Source organism: Miscanthus floridulus, chromosome 3 (genome assembly GCF_019320115.1).
Source record: "Miscanthus floridulus cultivar M001 chromosome 3, ASM1932011v1, whole genome shotgun sequence".
Lineage (NCBI taxonomy): Eukaryota > Viridiplantae > Streptophyta > Magnoliopsida > Poales > Poaceae > Miscanthus > Miscanthus floridulus.
Window position 1 is genome coordinate 120333748 of NC_089582.1, and position 20305 is coordinate 120354052.

Below are 20305 nucleotides of genomic sequence, written 5' to 3' on the forward strand. Positions count from 1 at the left end.
CTAGGCTATCTCCGATCACAACGTACAGCAAAACAACAAATATTCGCTAGTTAGTCACTTTCTGCACCGACATGTTCCATCCCTGCATGGTGTGGTATGGAGTTAAACAACGTGGTAAACTTAGTAGGTGAACAACAGAACAAGGCACCTGCATCTGCATGGGCTGTGTCTGCTCAGAACAAAGTTGGGTTCTCCTGTGCCAAGTTTTTGTTCCCCAGTTGCCGTGAGAACAAATTGTATTAATTTATTCTTAATAAATGGAAAAACATGTGTATAGTCTTCATCGACAGTTCGACACTAATGATTCGAGGAGTGGCACTAGAAAGAGTTAAAGACTTGTGATGCCATACTTGCACCATCCGCGATGCTTTTCTTCTCTTTTGCCTGATGAAAGGGCCCAAGAAACGAATAAAGTCATGTGGGACCACAGTTTCTTTGGTTCGTTCCTTTTGTTCATCACGTGCAACTCTAGTAGAAGCAATCACGACCAGCTCCAGTAGATGAAAAAAAAAACACGCCATTGTCCTATACTTCTAACAAAGTTCTGCTAGGATTCTGCTTTTTTTGTTGTTGGAACAGGTGCTAGGATTCTGCTTTGGCTGAGAATGTTCTTCTGTTGTCAAAAACTCAAAACTACCCCGCAGGGCCGTGGGCAGCAGTCGGCCGGGCCCGCCGGACCGGTTACGTCTGGACCCACCTGTCGCCCCACTCCGGTCAATCCCCCCTAATCTCGTCGTCGTCTCCGGCGATTTAATCAACCGTAGACTACTTCCTCGGTTCCTCCTCGCCCGTCTCCGGCCTCTGCGATACACGATGTTCTTCTGTGATTCCTGTGCCTCGTCTCCAGCGAGCTCCCCAGCTTGCTCTCTTAACCCTCTCCCCCCTGCCGCCACGATGCCGTGCGCCCATGGCAGAGGTGTTCGGACCGCTCGTCGCCTGCGAGGCTCGGGCTCGCTTCTCGCGTCGCCGCCATACTGTGCTGCTCCTGGTTTGATTCGCAGCTCGTGAAACGCTGATCCGCTCCGTGGACGCCGCGGCGCCGTCCAATGGGGCTCCTGTACATGGGCGTGGCCCCGCATGCGCCCCGGCGACTACTCCGACAAGCTGAGCGAGGTATACTCTCGTGCTCTGCCTAGACAGCGGCTCCTCTACACTCTATTGATACTGATAATTTGTGGGGGTTAGTTTCTGGCTCACTGCTGTCTTTGGGATCGAATGTCTTTTATCCTCACTGGTTCCATACTTCCATGGAAATGGTTCGAAAGGTGCTTTATGTTTTTCTTTGGGGGTTGGTGCTGCCTACTGGGGCACGGCATGGGCTTGTTTCCTCTGGGGATCAGGAAGCATGAAGGTTTTTGTCTATGTATGATTTTGTGATTCCTGGGCTGATCCAGGTACACTGGTACTGTACACCAATGACCATATATATAGCGAGCATCCTTTGCAGGAACTTTTTTTTTGATCCGTGGTTAACTTTGCAGGGACTGAGGGTCTATGGCTTTTACAACAGCTACCAATACCCATGCAGAGTTTGCTGCACTTCCGAAGAATTAATCACCGGAAAATCCTGATCAAGTGAATCAACTTCTCTGAAAATGTTGTAGACTCATATCAAGGTTGGAGGGGAGGTTCATGTTAATGAACTAAGGCTAACTAACATAAAAGAATGGAGATTTTCTCTTCTTGTCAGCCAATGGGACAGGTTGATGAAAAATGAGGGATAGCATACTGAGAAAAATACTGGGGGTCATTCTGTAACGAGGAGACACTGTAATGGTGAAAATGTCAACAGTTCCACTCACCCTGATTGACATGATGTTTTGAGCAATGATCAGTGCCAGTTCCTTGGTATTCCAGGCTCCAATGCCAGTACAATATTGATTAAGAACTGCTGCAGTTTACTTAAACGGACAAGTTTTAGGGCTGTAATAACTCGTGTACATCAGAAATTGTCATAATTTTTTTGTACTTGTTACTTCTGGGTTTCATAGTATATGTAATATAGGAACATAATTCTTGTTCTTGTAAATTGTAAACAATTGTTTTTTTAGCAGGTTGTGATCTTTCATAGCTGAAAGAATAATCTTAATTCTGGGTGTGTTATGATTCTTCCGGAGTCCATTTATTTTTTAACATGCTGTCTACAAATTTGAATGCTCTGCATTCGTTCTGGGCATGCTATTAATTGTACTGTTTGAGATGCCCACGTTATGTTGTTCTTTCTCATTCATTTGCTTTTGAGAAGGAAAAGGCTGCAATACCTTAGTCCCTCATGCTGAACAAGGCACCTGCTGCTCAATTCTACTCTGAATGAAGATGAGTAAAGTTGCAAGCTCTCTTGTGCCCAGATTTTGTTCCTGCACTGCTTTGAGAATCTAGATACATGATATATTTTTGTATTGGCGTGAAATGACTCTCATCCATCTTGTTCGATGGGTTGTTGTATTCTTAGATGTATGCTCCTGATACTAAACTTGCATTATTAGCATTACTTTTCTGCTCCCATAATAGTCCTTGTCCTCTAATGAAAGGTCCAAGGAATGAATAAAGTGGTTATGCAGCTGAGAGATCAGTGCCTTTAAGCTTTAGCTCTTCGCATCTGTCCTCTGATTGCATTGTTTATAAGGTATGCCTCCAGGATTTTATTATAGTTCTCTACACTTTACTGCTGAGGTTGTGCATGCTGCCCGAATTTCAGATAAAACTTCTTGTAGATGATGACACAACATACATTTATTGTTCTATAATCTTGTGAGGCCGCTGAAGGGCGGGCCTGGTGCAAGCGGTAGAGTCTTACCGCCTGTGACCGGAAGGTCCTGGGTTCGAGTCGCGGCCTCCTCGCATTGCACAGGCGAGGGTAAGGCTTGCCACTGACACCCTTCCCCAGACCCCGCACAGAGTGGGAGCTCTCTGCACTGGGTACGCCCAATCTTGTGAGGCCGCTAATAGTTCTTTTTAATTGATGAAATAGAGCACTCTTTTTATTTCATAGAAGAAACATTACATCGTCCATAAGTGCCCAATCTCATTTAGTGTGTGCTCTAATACACTCCTTTGGTTTACCAAACTAATATTTTTAGATATGATGCAGCTTTTCTATTACTTCATCGATCTTTACATATTTTGACAGTAATTAGTTAATTATAAGGTGCCCTATGATCAGGTTCCTGAAAATATTGACCATATATAAATTTCTTAGTGGTAAAATTCGATGCTACAGAACATATTAAGAAGAGGGGTTGTGCCATAGCTTAAAGGTCAACTGCTACCCACTCAGATTTTGTTTGCTTTAGCTTTTGCTTTTCTCTTTATTTTTCTTACCTCTTTTATCTATATAATTCTGTTCTGTTCTCATCCTCCATTGGTTTCCTTTTCTGTTCACACTTTAAGCATCTTCTCTTTGCTTGACAAGAGAGGCAGGGAACCTAATATATTTGAGAACGAGGAAGTTATATGTTTACTTTCACACCATTTCTGCATTGTAACCTATGTTCATGCCACCATGGTGGTGCTCGGTATTGGAGCACCAATTGTGCAGGTTTATCATGAGAAATCTTTTATCTTACCTGATGTTTCAAGGGTGCTTGCATGCCTTTATGAGAAGGATGTCAAGTTTGAGACTCACACAGCCTCTTACAAGAGCTTACTCAGACTGCAGGTATTTGGAGTCTCCAATTCTAGTAATTTTTGTGGCAGGAAGAATATGTTCGAAGATGTGAGCAATTAATCTTCTTATTGTATTTTCATTCTCTGCTTACTGCAGGCATCATCACATGCTCCAGTTCCATTCTATGATGGCCCTACATTTCTAGAAGGTAATACTTCATTTTTGGCAAAATGACTTACGATTCCATGTCGGACCTTCATTCCTTGGAGCTTATATTTTCTTTTTTTTTCTCGAACACTTGAGCTTATATTTTCTACAGCTGGGTAATATTCAAGTTTGCATTCGTTAAAAATGGCAAGTTAGCTTGGTACTAGGAGGTAGGTTGTTTATTAGTTATCGCTAGGAAATTGTCAGAAGGTTGTATATATGGCTTGCCTGGCATAAATTTAGACCAATCTATTAACTTATTGGCATTTCTCACTTAAAAATATATTCTTGAGCCTTCTTGTTCACCAAAAAAGGAGAGGGTTTTTCATCATATCATGTCTCCTCGCATTGCACAGGCGAGGGTAAGGCTTGCCACTAACACCCTTCCCCAGACCCCGCACAGAGCGGGAGCTCTCTGCACTGGGTACGCCCCTTTATGTACGAAGTGTGTGCCAATCATTTTGATATTGTAGCTAGTATCCTGCTTGTTCAAAGTGTGTGCCAGTCAGTTCTCTAAAATAATGCTTGGTGGCAGCAAATTAGCCAATGCACTAAGTCACTAGCAGTAACTAGCATTTGTCCATAAAAAGCTTTACTGAACTTGTTTATAAGCTGGATCCGTGCAAGCTTTACTTAAATGTTCCTTTGCGGCAAACATTGGCCAGCAATGAAATCAGTAACGTGTAAACACATGGATGCAACTCTGAGAGGGAATAAGAATTGGCCTTCAGTTGTGAATGAAATTTGACAATACATTTATATATCCTATATATACTCCATTCCAAATTATGTCCTAAGTCAAATTTCTCTAACTTTGACCAAGTTTATAGAAAAATACAAAAACATCTATAATGTCAAACTAGTTTCATTAGATACATTATGAAATATATCTTGATAGTGCATCTATGATATTGTAGATGTTAATGTATTAATATACTTGGTTAAAGTTAAACAAGTTTGACCTAGGACAAAGCTAAAATGACTTACAATTTGAAACGGAGTGAGTAGATAATATTGCCTGATTATTGTTCTTTCGAGATTTCAAATTTGGGCATATATTTGTGAATAGCAGCTGAATGACAATAGCTTAATACGTTTTGATCATGTAGAACAACTGGCAAGTTTGCATTAACTTAGCTCTACAATTTCCTAAAAGGTAAAAATATATTATATTCAAAATCATTTTTGTTGTCTTATATGCAGACATGCAGTTGGATGCTGTAGGATTAAAATAAAATATGTGCCAACAAAGTGTATAACTAATATGATACTGTTTCCTTGTCACAAAATGTAAAACATTGTATCTTCCTTTTTCGATTAACATGCAAATGTTAGGATATTGCTTTTAGTGTGTGGAGTTATGGATAGACTTAGACTAGCAACATGTTACTCTTTGACATCCCAGGACACAATATGTTTTCAGTAACAACGTGCACATCCCCACGAATGCTGTAAAAGTTGAGTCTTCATTTGCTGAAGTCAGAAGGAAACTTTTAGCAGTATTCTCCAGTTGCGAATGCAGTTAATTTGACAGCACTCAGGATTTTAGAAACAAAACTATAGTTGTAAACATACAAAATAGGGGAGGGAATGAATTCATGATGAACTGCTCATAATAGTTAGCTCTTATTAGGTGATAATGATATACATGAAGTGTTAGGGATCCATTTCTTGCCAGTCAACAGAAAAGCGGGTTCAGAAAATCAGCAGTACTGAAATGGAATTTAAATTTTATGCGCTCATTTATTCAAACTTCTTTTGAGAGTTCTAATACATTCTTCAAGTGATAAGAACCACTCTGTACTTTACTTGCAATATTGAAGGTCAGCCTTCATAAAAAATGTAAACATTTGCTTCACTTAAAGCTGATGGTTCTGCCTTCTATTTTCAGAATCCAGAGAAATCTGCCGTTATATAGCAGAAAAGTACGAACATCAAGGATATCCGTTCCTCCTTGGGAAGGATGCCCTTGAGAGGGCTTCAGTTGAGCAATGGCTCCACAACGAGGAGCATGCTTTCAACCCTCCAAGCCGGGCCTTGTTTTGTCATTTGGCCTTTCCCCTGGGTGAAGAAGAAGATGATGATATTGACATTCATACAAGGAAGCTAGAAGAGGTTCTGGAAGTTTATGAGCAAAGGCTCAGTGACAGTGAATTCCTAGTTGGAAACAAGTTCACTCTTGCCGACCTTGTTCACCTGCCAAACTCCCACTATATCAAAGCGTCTAACAAGTTTCTTTACCTTTATGATTCGAGGAAAAATGTAAGGAGGTGGTGGGATGCTATTTCTGATCGGGATTCTTGGAAGAAAGTACTGAGGTATATGAAGAGGGTGGAGGAGCAGAACAAACAAGAACTCAAGAAGCAGCAGCAGCAGCAGCAGGAGGAGGAGGAGGATCCTAGAACCTCTGCTGACTCAATTCGGCTAGACCCTAGAAAGCAGATCAGAACAGAGCCTCGGACAATATTGGTTCCTCCTATTGATACCATGTCATCATCTTCCATAGTTCCTCGAACAACGAAGCCTCTTCCTAGTGATACTTCCCCTGATGAATTACTGATATCCTCAAGCCATAGTACTCCTGCTGCTGATAAAACTTCAGCTGTCCAAAGCAAGGAAACTACCATCTTTACTAACCCTCAAGAAACACCACCAACCTCAGTTCAAAGTACTCCTGTCACTTCTAAAAAACACTCTATTCCTGTCCAAAGCACTAAACATGCTACTTCCCCAACCACTGCCAAGAAGCCCCCAATAACTGATGCAGCCAAGTCCAGGACCAAAGATGCTTCGATCCTCGAATCAAGTTCATCCAAGGATGTTTCTAGTGACCTTGATGTGTTTGATCACTACCCAAGCCATACTGATGTAGATACACCATATATTGAACCTACTACACGAAAAACTTCAGAAACATTGGATGCATTCCCTGGGTCCAACATTGGCACTGGTTATACTAAAACCAGTTCTATATCAGCCAGAGAAGAGCCTGACCAACCCACTGCATCTGATTTCTACAAGAGTGACAGCACAGGCACCAGTGTTGATTCTAGGTTCAAAGAATCAGTTCCATATTCTGGCCGTACTCCACCAGAACTTGAACCTACAGATACTTCTGCTAGCAAGCTCCACACAACTGATGTTCATCGTAGGCTGCAGGTTGAGCAGTGGCATTCTGCTAAAACTGAATTAAATGACCTAAAGCATGATGATGCTGATCATTTAGTGTCTACTCAACAAGGAAAACCAAGAAAAGATGTGCAGCAGTATCCATCACAAGATTCAGAACAGGCAACCTCACATTCTGTTCCTCAAGAACCAATGAGTCGAGATGTCTTGTCTCAACTTGAGGATCATGCATCTTCTGATCAGAGAGGTGCTTTAATGCCCCCTTCTACACAAGAACATGGTGTTACTCCATCAAGGGAAGCAGCAGCTAAAGATGCTCACAGGAGAATTTCATCCCAAGCAGCGTATCCAGGTGGTCAAGATACCAGCAAGCAACCTAGAGACCATGGTTTTGTACCAAGGCAAGGAGAACCACAAGATGCTAGGGAGATATTTGATGAATCACAGTCTCCAGATTCCACTATATCCAGTGAGAGATTTTCATATACTTCTCAATCTTCTCTCCCAAGACAAGATTTAGATGGTGCTCGTCATGCTACTGCACCATTTGAAACAAGATATCCTGGAGCTGAAGATACTTCCAAGCAAGCTAAAGACAAAATTTCTACCCCATGGCAAATGACAGACCATGATGCTGGAGATGTCAAAGAAGAAACAAAAGATTCTGAGTCTTCATCATTCCAAGTGGAACCTTCATATTTTGAGAGGGCCGATACTCCTTCATGGAAGCAAGAAACAATTGATGACACCTTCAAAGAAACAAGATATCACAGTGTGGCCCCACCTTCCCAAACAAGATATCAGACTCCTCCATCCAAAGCAAGATATCCAACTGCTGAAGATGCCAGCAAGCAACCAAGAGGGACTGCGCCAACACCTAAGAAGCAAGTTGCCCAAGATGATAATGACACCTCTGAAGAATCAAAGACTGCCGATGAAGTAGCATCAACTGAGCAGCCTTTAGATGCTTGGAGATCACCTGTTTCTCCACGAAGACAAAAGGTCGAGGATTCTTCTAGGTCAGATACATCATTCCAAAAGAGATATCCTTATGATGAAGAAGACATACAAGTTGCCAACACTGCTTCTGTGTCATGGCAAATTGCACCTGATGGTGATAAAAATATCTTTGAAGAAACAAAAGTTCCTGACTCTACACCAACAAGTGCAAAACCCGTGTACACACCGCGAGCTCCTTATCCTCCTCCAAGGCAAGCAGAAGTTAAAGATGCTAAGGACAAAGGCAGACAAAGTAGAGTAACCATTCCTGAATCACAGAAAATGGTGTCAGAGGATGCCCAAACCACACATGGAGAAAGGAAGACTGGTACACCTGGAGAGCAATCTTCAGATCGTCTGCAAGCTATTCCTCAATCAAGGCCACCAGCAGCTAAAGGTTTGTCTACCAAAGAAGAAATAACCAATGAACAGACAGTGGTGCCACCTCTATTGAGCAATGAACCATCATCTCGAGTTCAACCTGCCTCTGAATCCTTGCAAGAAGTAGCTTCCCGTGGAGGTTTGTCTACCAAACCATCCACCATTGAACAATGGCAGCGTGCAACTGTGCCACTAAATGACATAAGTTCTAGTTCTGGTGATGGTGAAATTGGAGCAGAGACACCTGGTGTCCAAAGTGCTTCACCATCATTCCCAGGAGCTTCCACAGCTCGCCATGCCACTAGTGATGATAAGTTTGGTAGGCAGTCGATTATTGATGAAAGAGTTGGAGAACCAACAAAAATACTACCAACTCCATATTCTGCTCCAGCACATACCAAGAGAGAAACTCCTGATGGTCATGAAATTGTTGATTCAGAGCTTGTCAGCACACCTGACAGACATATATCAGAGGTTGCAAAAATTAGACAGGATCAAGCCACAGTCCATGAAGATGTTCATGACGACAATTTGTCAGCTCATGATGTGGCTAAAGATACCTTCAAAGAAGCAAAGGTTGCTGAGTCTACACCATCTAGTGCAAAACCTATGTACTCTCAACAGCCTGCTCCTACTCCAAGGCATGCAGAAATGGAAGATACTTGGGACAAAGGGATGAAAGGTAGAGAAGCTGTTCCTGACCGACAACAAATGTTGGAAAAATGGGCAGGTACAGCCGGAGAGCAAGTTTCTGATCGTTGGAAAGCAAGTGCTCCATCAAGACAGGCAGCAGCTGAAGATGTTCGTGGTGCAACTGGTGATACAATACAGTCTCCAGATGTTCTTGACCCTTCCAAGAAATCTAGAGGTGCCTTTGAAGAAGCTAAAGGCCCTGGCTCTGTTAAGGAGGAGAAGACGTCCTCTATTTACCAGAAGAAGCCTCTGGTGGCACAAGACAGTCAGGAGCAAGCTCAAACCATCCCAGCTGGTGAGAAAGCAGATGGTTCTATACGAAAGCATCAACAAGCTTCTGATGCTCCAACTACTTTTGTTGAGAAATTAGATGCTTCAGAACCAGCAAGAGTAAAAACTCATGGTGACTTCAGTGCTGAACAGCCATCTAGAAAAGACACCACTGATGACCAGAAAGTGGCACCGCCTCTTTCGACTAGAGAACTAACTTCCCAAGTCCAACCTCCCTCTGAACCATCGTATGATGCAGCTCTCCACAGAGATTTGTCTAGCAAACCATCCACCATTTATCAATGGCAACTTTCATCTGTGCCATTACATGATGTGACTAGTAGTTCCGGTGATGAGGTGGCCAAGTCGACCGTTGATGAGAAGCCAACACCAATGAGTCAGCAAAAATCTGATGAGCAAAGAGCAGAACCACCCGTACCAATAGAAGCAGAAATACCTGATGTTCAACAAGCTTCACCATCATTTCCAGGAGCTTCCATGGATGATCGTGCCACTATCGATGATGAGTTTGCCATGCAGTCAATTATTGATCAAAGAGTTGGAGAACCAACACAAATGCAAACATCAAGTCCAGATGCTCATCCTGCTTCAGAACCTACTAAGAGAGGAACTCCTGAAGGTCATGAAATTGGTCATTTAGAGCTTGTCAGTACACCTGGTGGACAAATATCAGAAGCAAAAAAAGCTAGAGATGATCCAGCCAGAGCAGATATTCATGATGGTCATAGTGCAGAAGAGCAATATAAAAAATACACTGTCGATGATCAGAAAGTGGCTTTATCTCTATCAAGCAAAGAACCAACATCCCAAGTGCAACCTGCCTCTGAACCATTACAAAGAGCAGTTCCTGATGGGGATTTGCCTAGCAAACCATTCACCATTGATCAATGGCAACGCACGGCTGCTCCATTACATGGTGTAATTACTGATTCTGGTGATGATGAGGCAGCCAAGTCTTCTAACAATGATCAAAAGGCAAGACCGATGAGTCAAGAAGCAACTCCAAGTTCACAGAGTGTCAATCAGATGGCCAAACAATCTGGTGAGCAAAGCGTCGAACCACCTGTACCAATTGTTGCAGAAGCATCTGATGTTGCACGTGCTGCACCGCCACTCCCAGAAGCTGCCAGGGCTGATGGTGCCACTATCAGTGACAAGTTTACTGAGCAGTCCCACATTGATGAAAGAGTGGGGAAACCAAAACAAATGCAAGCACCAATTACAGCTGCTCGTCCTGATTCAGCACCTACCCTGAGAAGAACTCCTGATAGTCATGAAGCCGGTGAGTTTGTCAGCGCACCTGAGGGCCAAAGATTAGAGGGTGCAAAAGCTACTCGAGATCCTGCCACAATCCACGAAGATGTTTATGATGCCAGTTTGTCAACTCATGATGCAGCTATTGATGAAAAGACAGCAACGGATCATGCTAGTGGTGATGAGGTTGTCACAGGATCTTTACATGATCACCAGACACCGCGACCTGCATCAATTCAAGTACAACCAACTGTTGAGACTCCACATGACTCTGATTCATTCCAATATGTACATACTGGTGACTCGGGAAAAGCTGAATTGGCAAAACCAACTGTAACTGATCAAGAAGCAACAGTGCCTGCAGCTGGCCCAACATCAGCGGATCCCCAACGTGCTGACATCATACCAGCTGGAGTAGCCCATTCTGAACAGAAATCCACTCCGTCAGGTAACTGATTTCTTTTGTATAAAAAGTAACTGCTGACTAGCCTAGAGAAAATTTGCATCATGAATAGTTCCTCAAAAGTGACAGTTTGCTTTGTGGATTTTAGATAAAGGATCAGCTCGTGCTGCACAACATCCTTCCCCTGTTGAACCAATAAAGGCAGACAGTAATGTTTCTGCAGCTAATTATACTAATGCGCCGCAAATGATTTTTCGGCAACAGGCCAGACCACCTGCACCGAGCACAATAGCAATTCGAACCCCAGATACCCAGGGTGTTATAGGGAAAATCCAGGAGGTAACTCCTGATAACCGCGGCACTGATGACTCAGGAAAACCATTTGTTCCAAATCAAGAACATGTTTCACATGCATCAGAAGCAATCCCTGGTCAAGAAGAAATGACATCTCCACAAGGCGCAAGAGTTTTTCCAACGTCAGATACCCAACTTTCCTCGGCAGATGTTCATGAAGTCACCCCCGATGGCCAACTGACTGTTGAGTCAATTACTCCATTGGTTTCAAGTGGAAAACAAGGTTCTCATGTCAGATCTCCTTTCAAACCAGGTGAAGTAGGTCCTGCTGAAAAGAAATTTGTCCCGTCAGGTAATTAGTTTCTCTTTACATGAGAGAAAAACATATTGTTGATTCCATTCCACCAAAAAAACAAATCCTGCTACACCTTACATTGCTTTCTCTATTTTAGATGAAGAATCACCTCATTCTTCAGAAGAGTCAATCTCTGGTGAACCTAGGAAAGAGAAAACTGTTATTCCCTCTGCTGAACAGACCACGGCACAACCAACAATCATTGGTCGACAAGACATACCAGACAGAAAACAGGCTCTGACATCAGAAGACACACTTAATAAGACTGCTACCCATGACGATGTTCACCGTACTGGTACCATTGAACCTGCCAGAAGACCTTTATCAGTTGAAGGGGAAGAACTAACGCCCGCAACTCAAGCACCATCACCTAGTGTGGCTAGAGACTCCTTCTACACTGAGCTGGAAAATGTTCAGTCAGTGAAACCATCAGCAACTCCAGATGCTCATGACATCACACCTAGTAGTGCACCTGGTGAAGCAGCGCTTGCTGAGCAAAAATCTGCCTCATCAGGTAACTATCGCCGTATAGTGCACTAGCTATAGGCCGTGACAAAACTCACTATTAATATCAAACTTTCAGGTCAAGGTTCTGCTGATCCTGCACAACCAGCTTTCTCTCTTGGTCCAAGGAATGAGGAGATTAGAGATTTGTCTCCTTCAGCTATGCTCATTTCCTCTACTGATCCAAGTAAAGGAGATCCTATGGTTGCTGTACGTGATCAAGCCAAGGATTCGCAAACAACTCCTGGCCAACAAGACATATTGTCTACCGAACATCCTTCAGGGAAGGTTCAGGAAAATATACCTGGTGATAACTTGGGCAAAGCTAAACCTTCAAGACCATCCTCTGCTATTCAAGAAGGCAAACCTTCAAAAGCATCAGCTTCGGGCATACAGCTTGGTAGTGTACCAAATGAATTATCCGTTGATGAACAGAAGTTTGCTCCACCAGGTAATGAAGTTCTTTCACATATGGAGTTTTGACAAATGATGCATACTCTAGTAGGACATAGTTATAGTTAATTAACTGCAGCAGGAATACCCTTAAAAACACAGTTAATCCACTTGTAAGTTTGTTTCCCATATTTCAGAGCCAAGGAGCAAGGAGATTGGAGATTTAGCTCCTTCCACACAGTTAGATTCCACTACTGATCCGAGAAATAAAGATGTCATTGTTGCTGCACCAGATCAAACCACGGACTCCCAAACAACTCCTGGGAGACAAGTAAAATTTTCTGCACCAACCTCTCAGGGTCCTTTAGGGAAACTTCAGGAAGATGAACCTGCTGATGACTCAGGTGAGAAAAAGTCTTCCAAACCACCCTCTGTTGTTCGAGAAGGCAAACCTGCTGCAGCAGTCCCAGTATCAGCTCCGGACACACAACATGGTGCTGCACCAGATCAAGTTGCGGTTGAACAAAAGTTTTCTCCGTCAGGTAATGAAGTTCTTTCCAGTACTGACTGGACAAACAGTGCGCATTCTAGTAGTTATACCCTTCAAACCAACTGTCCTGTCACTAGTAAAGTTTATCTTCCATTTCAGGTCAAGATTCTGTCCATTCTGTGCAGACGTCTTTCTCTACTGAACCAACAAAAGAAGACACTGTTGTTGCTCCAACAGATCAAACCAGCACACTTGAAAGAACAGTTGATCAAAATTACATGACAACTGCTGCAGACAAAGCAAAAACTCCCTTCTCGGGTACTCCTGATGCTTCAAGTAAAACTCAGAAAAGTATCGAGGATGATCACATTGATGAGAAACTTCCAAGCCAGGGGCAAGTTTCTCCTGATAGGCATGTTTCTGAGTCACCCCAAGGACGTAGCCCTGAAGCCCACAGTGATGTTGTTGATAAGGAGACAACGCTTGGATCTAGCGAAGCAGAAACTTCAAGAACTGGACCTGGTTCAACATCAATCAGTGCTGATGGTCGTCTTAGCAGCAGCGACATGCGAGCAGCAGGTTCTTTGCCAGAAACACAGGATCTGCAGGACTCTGCATCTGCCCAGAATGTACTTACTGATTCCTTAGGAAAAATCGAGTCGCCAGGACACGTTTCAACTGATCAAGCCATGGCACCTACAATGAGCCCATCTTTACCTTCAGTTGCTCCCCTAGGTACTGTACCAGGTGAGGAAATCTCTAATTAGCAATAATTGAATCCACATAAGTGTGCTTCATTATTATAGGCAAAAAGTTTACTTCATAATTCTTTAGCATTCTGTTGTGGACCTGTGGGCAAAATCATTTGTGAAATAACGTTAAACTATAGATAGTCATCGTGTAAGAGATTCACTGTTCTGACTCCTAAGTGGTGATACACTGATACCCTTCTCATTCAACGATTTGAACCCACACTATCTGAGCCATAGAGCTTAAGTTTTTGAAATTGATACAACTGGTGAGGCCACTGTCTTCAAATTACAGGTACAAATTCAGTCCAGCCGCCACGGCAAGCTTCCACAACATCTACAGTGGACCTAGAATCTGTTCCAGACACCCAGAATGGTATCCCACAGGGCAAAGCCACCCCAGGTGAACAGAAATCTGGTATATCTGGTAATGCTGTTGTTGTTTTCTCTTTAGAATTAACTAAAACTTTACCTTCTTCGTGGCCAAGAGAAATAGTTCTGTGCATACTCTGAGGTCAATTTCCTTTATTTCAGATCAAGAACCCGCACATACTACAGAACACCCTTCCTCCACTGAACCAAGGAAAGAAGAAGCAAATACCGCTGCAGGTGATCAACCAAATGTAACACAAGGTCCAGAGACAACTGTTCGACATCAAGCCAAAGCACCACCACCAGATTCAAGAGAGGCTTTACAGAAATATCAGCAACCCTCTCATGCTGTGCTTCCTTCTGACATACGTGACGAACATACTCCTGGAGTGCGCAGTGCCATTGTTGATAAGGAGACAACACAAACTTCAGTCAATGAGCCTAACTCAACACCAACCCGTGGGGATGTGCTGCCTACAAGATCTGTACAGAATCAAGAAGCACAGCCTCCTCCAGCAACTCAAGCACCAACTTCTCAGGGTCTACAAGACTCTGCATTTTCCCAGAATGATTCCTCTGGAAATATAAAGTCACCAAGACAAGCCTCAACTGATCAAATTGTGGCACCTGCGATAAACTCTGCAGCACCAACAGGTGCTCCACAAGGTAATGAACCAGGTGAGGCAATCCCAGATGAACAGAAATTACCCAGCGATTATTTCAGCTCAAGATTCGGTGTGCATAGTTCTTCTGTTAATAATAGGGTTGTTTCTCACATTACAGGTCCAGATTCTTCTCAATATGTACAGTCCCCTTTCTCTACTGAGCCAACAAAAGAAGACACTGTTGTTACTGCAGCTGATCAAGCCGAGGACATGCAAACAATAACTCATCAACAAGCCATTACACCTGCTCCAGACACAGCTAAACCTCCATTCCCAGGTGCTCGGGATGCGTCAAGGAAATTTCAGGAAAGTACTCCTGATGATGGGCCAGTGGAAGATTATTCTCCTAAGCCTGCAGCACATACACAGCCCCCTGCAGCAACTCTAGATGTATCACCACCGTATGCCTCGAGCAAGACTAAATCAACTGAGCAAGGAGCCAAGCCACCAACAGGGTACCAAGCATCTTCTCCGGAAACTCACCTTGGTTCCTCACAAACACAAGGCGAAGCTGCCCCAGCAGAACAAAAATTTGCTGTATCAGGTAATGTTTTAGTACGTTTCCTGTTGCTTAACTAAAGGTGCACCTTTTTTTTTCCGGTTTAGTAGAAAAAAGGGGATACTAAAATAGAACTACTCTTTTCATTTCAGATGAAAAATCTGTCAATGCCTCAAAATCAGTTGCCTCTGCTGAACCAAGGGAAGAAGATACGGATGCTGCCACTGCTGATCAAACGAGTGTACCACCGACAAATGTTACCCGTCAGGTCACAAGCTCAACACCAGATGCTAGTGACGCTTTATCAAGAGATCAGGAATCTTCTCCTGACGATGGTCAGATCAGAAATTTGGGAAGCCCACTTACTGCTAGCCAAGAAGAAGCCTCTCGTGCTGGACATGCTTCTGAAGGATCTACTCCCAAAGTGCATAGTGCCATTGTAGATGAGAAGAGGACACTTCCATCTAGCCAGGCACAAACTTCAAGCACTGGGCCTGATTCAGCACAAATTGGTGGTGATGCTCGTCTTAGTGGTGCTGGTACGCCAGCCACAAGCTCTATGGAGAAGCAAGAGGCAGAACCTGCTGCAGCAACACAAGCACCAACTTCTAAGGGTCTGCAAGATTCTGGAAATATTGAGTCACCAAGACAAGCCTCAACTGATCCAACCGTGACACCTGCGATGAACTCAGCAGCACCATCCGATGCTCCTGAAGGTACTGAACCAGGTGAGGCAATTCCTGATGAACAGAAATTCACCCGACTATTAATTTCAGGTTAATATTCAGTATGCATAGTTCTGCTGCTAATAAGGTCGTTCCTCATTATTACAGGTCCAGATTCTTCTCGATCCGTACAGACCCCTTTCTCTACTGAGCCAACAAAAGAAGACACTATTGTTACTGCAGCTGATCAAGCCGAGGACATGCAAACAATAACTCATCAACAAGCCATTACACCTGCTCCAGACACAGCTAAACCTCCATTCCCAGGTGCTCGGGATGCGTCAAGGAAATTTCAGGAAAGTACTCCTGATGATGGGCCAGTGGAAGATTATTCTCCTAAGCCTGCAGCACATACACAGCCCCCTGCAGCAACTCTAGATGTATCACCACCGTATGCCTCGAGCAAGGCTAAATCAACTGGGCAAGGAGCCAAGCCACCAACAGGGTACCAAGCATCTTCTCCGGAAACTCACCTTGGTTCCTCACAAACACAAGGCGAAGCTGCCCCAGCAGAACAAAAATTTGCTGTATCAGGTAATGTTTTAGTACGTTTCCTGTTGGTTAACTAAAGGTGCACCTTTTTTTCCAGTTTAGTAGAAAAAAAGGGGATACTAAAATAGAACTACTCTTTTCATTTCAGATGAAAAATCTGTCAATGCCTCAAAATCAGTTGCCTCTGCTGAACCAAGGGAAGAAGATACGGATGCTGCCACTGCTGATCAAACGAGTGTACCACCGACAAATGTTACCCGTCAGGTCACAAGCTCAACACCAGATGCTAGTGACGCTTTATCAAGAGATCAGGAATCTTCTACTGACGATGGTCAGATCAGAAATTTGGGAAGCCCACTTATTGCTAGCCAAGAAGAAGCCTCTCGTGCTGGACGTGCTTCTGAAGGATCTACTCCCAAAGTGCATAGTGCCATTGTAGATGAGAAGAGGACACTTCCATCTAGCCAGGCACAAACTTCAAGCACTGGGCCTGATTCAGCACAAATTGGTGGTGATGCTCGTCTTAGTGGTTCTGGTACGCCAGCCACAAGCTCTATGGAGAAGCAAGAGGCAGAACCTGCTGCAGCAACACAAGCACCAACTTCTAAGGGTCTGCAAGATTCTGGAAATATCGAGTCACCAACTGATCCAACCGTGACACCTGCGATGAACTCAGCAGCACCATCCGATGCTCCTGAAGGTACTGAACCAGGTGAGGCAATTCCCGATGAACAGAAATTCACCCGACTATTAATTTCAGGTTAATATTCAGTATGCATAGTTCTGCTGCTAATAAGGTCGTTCCTCATTATTACAGGTCCAGATTCTTCTCGATCCGTACAGACCCCTTTCTCTACTGAGCCAACAAAAGAAGACACTATTGTTACTGCAGCTGATCAAGCCGAGGACATGCAAACAATAACTCATCAACAAGCCATTACACCTGCTCCAGACACAGATAAACCTCCATTCTCAGGTGCTCAGGATGCGTCAAGGAAATTTCAGGAAAGTACTCCTGATGATGGTCACATTGATGAGGCTCCTCGGGGAAGTTCTTCTGAACCACGTGAAGGACAAACTTTTGGTCCTTATCGAACTAACGTTGATGAAAAGACGACCACATTTGCATCTAGCCAAGCAAATATTTCAGATTCTGGGTCTGATTTAGCACGAACCCTTGGTGATGTTGTCCCTTCAATTGTTGAAGGGCCAGCAGAAAATTATTCTCCTAAGCCTGGGGCACAAACACAATTACCTGCAGCAGTTCAAGATGTATCATTTGATGCCTCGAGCAAGGCTAAATCGACTGGTCAAGCAGCCAAGGCACCGACAGGGTACCTAGCATCTTCTCCAGACACTCAACTTGGTTCCTCGCAAACACAAGGCGAAGCTGCCCCAGCAGAAGAAAAACTTCCTGTATCAGGTAATATCTTGGTCTGTTTCCTCTTAGTTGACTAGAGGTGCATTGTTTTTCTGACTTAGTGAAAAAAGGAATACTAAAAAGGAACTACTTCCGCCACAAGTTTTGTGTTTGTATTGACTGTCATTGCACCTTCCCGAATCATTTTAGATCATCCGCAACAAAATCTTTCTAGAAATTTGCCCAGACAGACCTAGTGATCATGTAAGGATCTTGCTTGTTCAGGCTCCTAAATAACAAATTCCTTCTCCCTGAATCCATTCCATCTGAAGCATTGAGCTATATATTATATATAATTTGGGGAAAGTGTTGATCCTTACCACTTACAAGAACACTTCATTGAAATGATAGGTATGCATTCTGTTCAGCTTTCAAAAGGAGCTTCATTTGATGTTTTGAGTAATGAGAAAACTACTATGACTCAAGATCAAGTCAACACCCTACCAAATGGTGATCTTTCATCCAACCAAGTAGTTGAGCAATCTGAGAGTCTAGACTCCAAAGGAGTAAACTCCGGAAGGAACCTCGAAGGAGCATCAACCAATGAAGAATCCAAGGTGCAGCTACAGTCTGAAGACAATACCCAAGGTCATGGAACTGATGCACCAAGCTTAGAAACTGACCATCCTAGCAACGGTGGCCTTCCAGCAAATAGCTATCAGAACAACAGTAGCCAATCTCAGGCAGAAGCTTCAAATAAATCTATCGAGCAATCTTCTCCTGGTATTCGGAACAAGGACGGTGACTCCAGCAGATTGGATGACTCAACTGATCCCACCAAGCCTGAGACTTGAAAAGCTAAGCCCTGGTAATTGGTAAACCTCTGTGTTAATAAAGGCCAAGCAAGAGCAAGTGTTTTGTGAATTCATCTTTTTTCAATTTATCCTTTTTCCTTATGTGCTTATCCGTTGTGAGTGAGTGAGTCTAATAAGGTCAGCTCTGCTGCCATCCTTGGGTTGATGCCCCTGTATTGTACTTTACATATATATTCTTGTGTTGTTCCTGTCCAAGTACATTTTTACCCTGATTTTGAACAATGAGTGAGAATGCAATGATGTCGCCATTCTTGTATATTAGCACTTATGTTTTTAACAGCCCAATAATCAGTGTGTATTCACACTGTTCTCTGCAACTGCTAGTAGTTCTGTAGCTGTCATTTGAAAATAATGATGCTTTCGGTTATGAAGTATAGTTGTCCAAGCCCTTCTCTAGTTTGGATGTGCGTGTCCTCGTGCTTCCTTCTCTATGAAATATGTGCCAAGGCATATTCGCAGAAAAATTGTGCTTGTGGCTCTTGCAGTGAGATGAAGTGGGTTGGGGTGTGGGGGGGGGGGGGGGGGGGGGGGGGGGGGGGGGGGTATGGCATCCATGCAATTCATCTGCACTCTACCCTTTGGAAACTGCAAACTTCAGGTATCGTTTAATTGCTGCATGCGCCTCATGCATCTTCTCTTTTAAGTCTTGGCCTCTAGCATAATACTCCCTCCATTCTAAATCATAAGTCATTTTAGCTTTTTTTTTAGACTAGTTAATATGCACGTGCGACACGCACGTGCCTCAAAAAAAATTGTTGTTTTTGTTGTCATTTTCTAGCTTGTTTGTAGTTATCATCTTATCCTAGTATTTTCAAGGTTTTTTTAAACCAACATTTGTCATTTTCTAGCTTGTTTGTAGTTATCATCTTATCCTAGTATTTTCAAGTTTATTTGAAACCAACATTTTTTTCATTATTTGGAACTATGTTCAAGTGCTAGTGGAGCGTTATCTAGCTTGGATGTGTGGTAGAGTGAATGTAGCCACTAAGTGTAAATTTAGTCAGGGCAGGGGACTACTTGTATTTGTAAGTTTTATTTCATGTTGAATATAAGTTCATTTATTTTTCGATCCTTCGTTCCTATATACGGATCGTACATCATTCGTTTGCATGCGTGGTCCCACCAAAAGTAATGTAATATATTAATTAATTAATTAATTAAATTAAAAGCAAGACGGATCGTACACCATCTGTTTGCATGAATGGCCCAACCAAAAGCAATCTAATAATATATTATTTAATTAAATTAATTAAATAGCTGAGACATGTGAAGACTTAAGTTTCCTGATTAAAAGCAATCTAATCTACCGATTAATAAAAGCAATATGATCTATTAAATAGCAGAGACACATGAAGCCAGTTTAATCTAAATATATAATAGTTTTTTTTTTCGACCGGGGAGATTCATTCATCAAATAGTTCCAGGATTACAATCTGCGATCATCAGGTTCGCAATGCAAGTCGGGCTACCATGCCACGACCCAGACTTTGCATCACCTGTGACCTGTGAGCTACTATATTACATTTCCGACTAATGAAAGAAAATTTAAAAGCTTGAAAGCATAAGCT

The 20305-nt window shown here is 43.0% G+C and overlaps 1 protein-coding gene and 1 pseudogene across 6 annotated transcripts; both read left to right on the forward strand.

The window, feature by feature from the left end:
• The first annotated feature begins 659 nt into the window (after positions 1-659).
• On the forward strand, positions 660-2089 carry LOC136546686 (uncharacterized; annotated as a pseudogene).
• Positions 2090-3434: 1345 nt separating this feature from the next.
• Positions 3435-19044, forward strand: LOC136542216 (uncharacterized). Of its 6 annotated transcripts, none has more exons than XM_066534549.1 (16): positions 3435-3658; positions 3764-3815; positions 5706-11009; positions 11113-11610; positions 11711-12127; positions 12197-12568; positions 12708-13052; positions 13160-13747; positions 14045-14176; positions 14284-14799; positions 14905-15330; positions 15438-16013; positions 16119-16544; positions 16651-17214; positions 17320-17925; positions 18274-19044. In XM_066534549.1, exons 1-16 carry the CDS (start codon positions 3503-3505, stop codon positions 18714-18716), a joined length of 11421 nt encoding a protein of 3806 aa, XP_066390646.1. In that variant the 5' UTR covers positions 3435-3502; the 3' UTR covers positions 18717-19044. The 6 variants fall into 6 exon arrangements, with proteins under 6 accessions (XP_066390646.1, XP_066390649.1, XP_066390648.1 ...); XM_066534552.1 differs by having other exon boundaries at positions 15438-16001; XM_066534551.1 differs by having other exon boundaries at positions 14284-14787.
• Positions 19045-20305: the final 1261 nt, after the last annotated feature.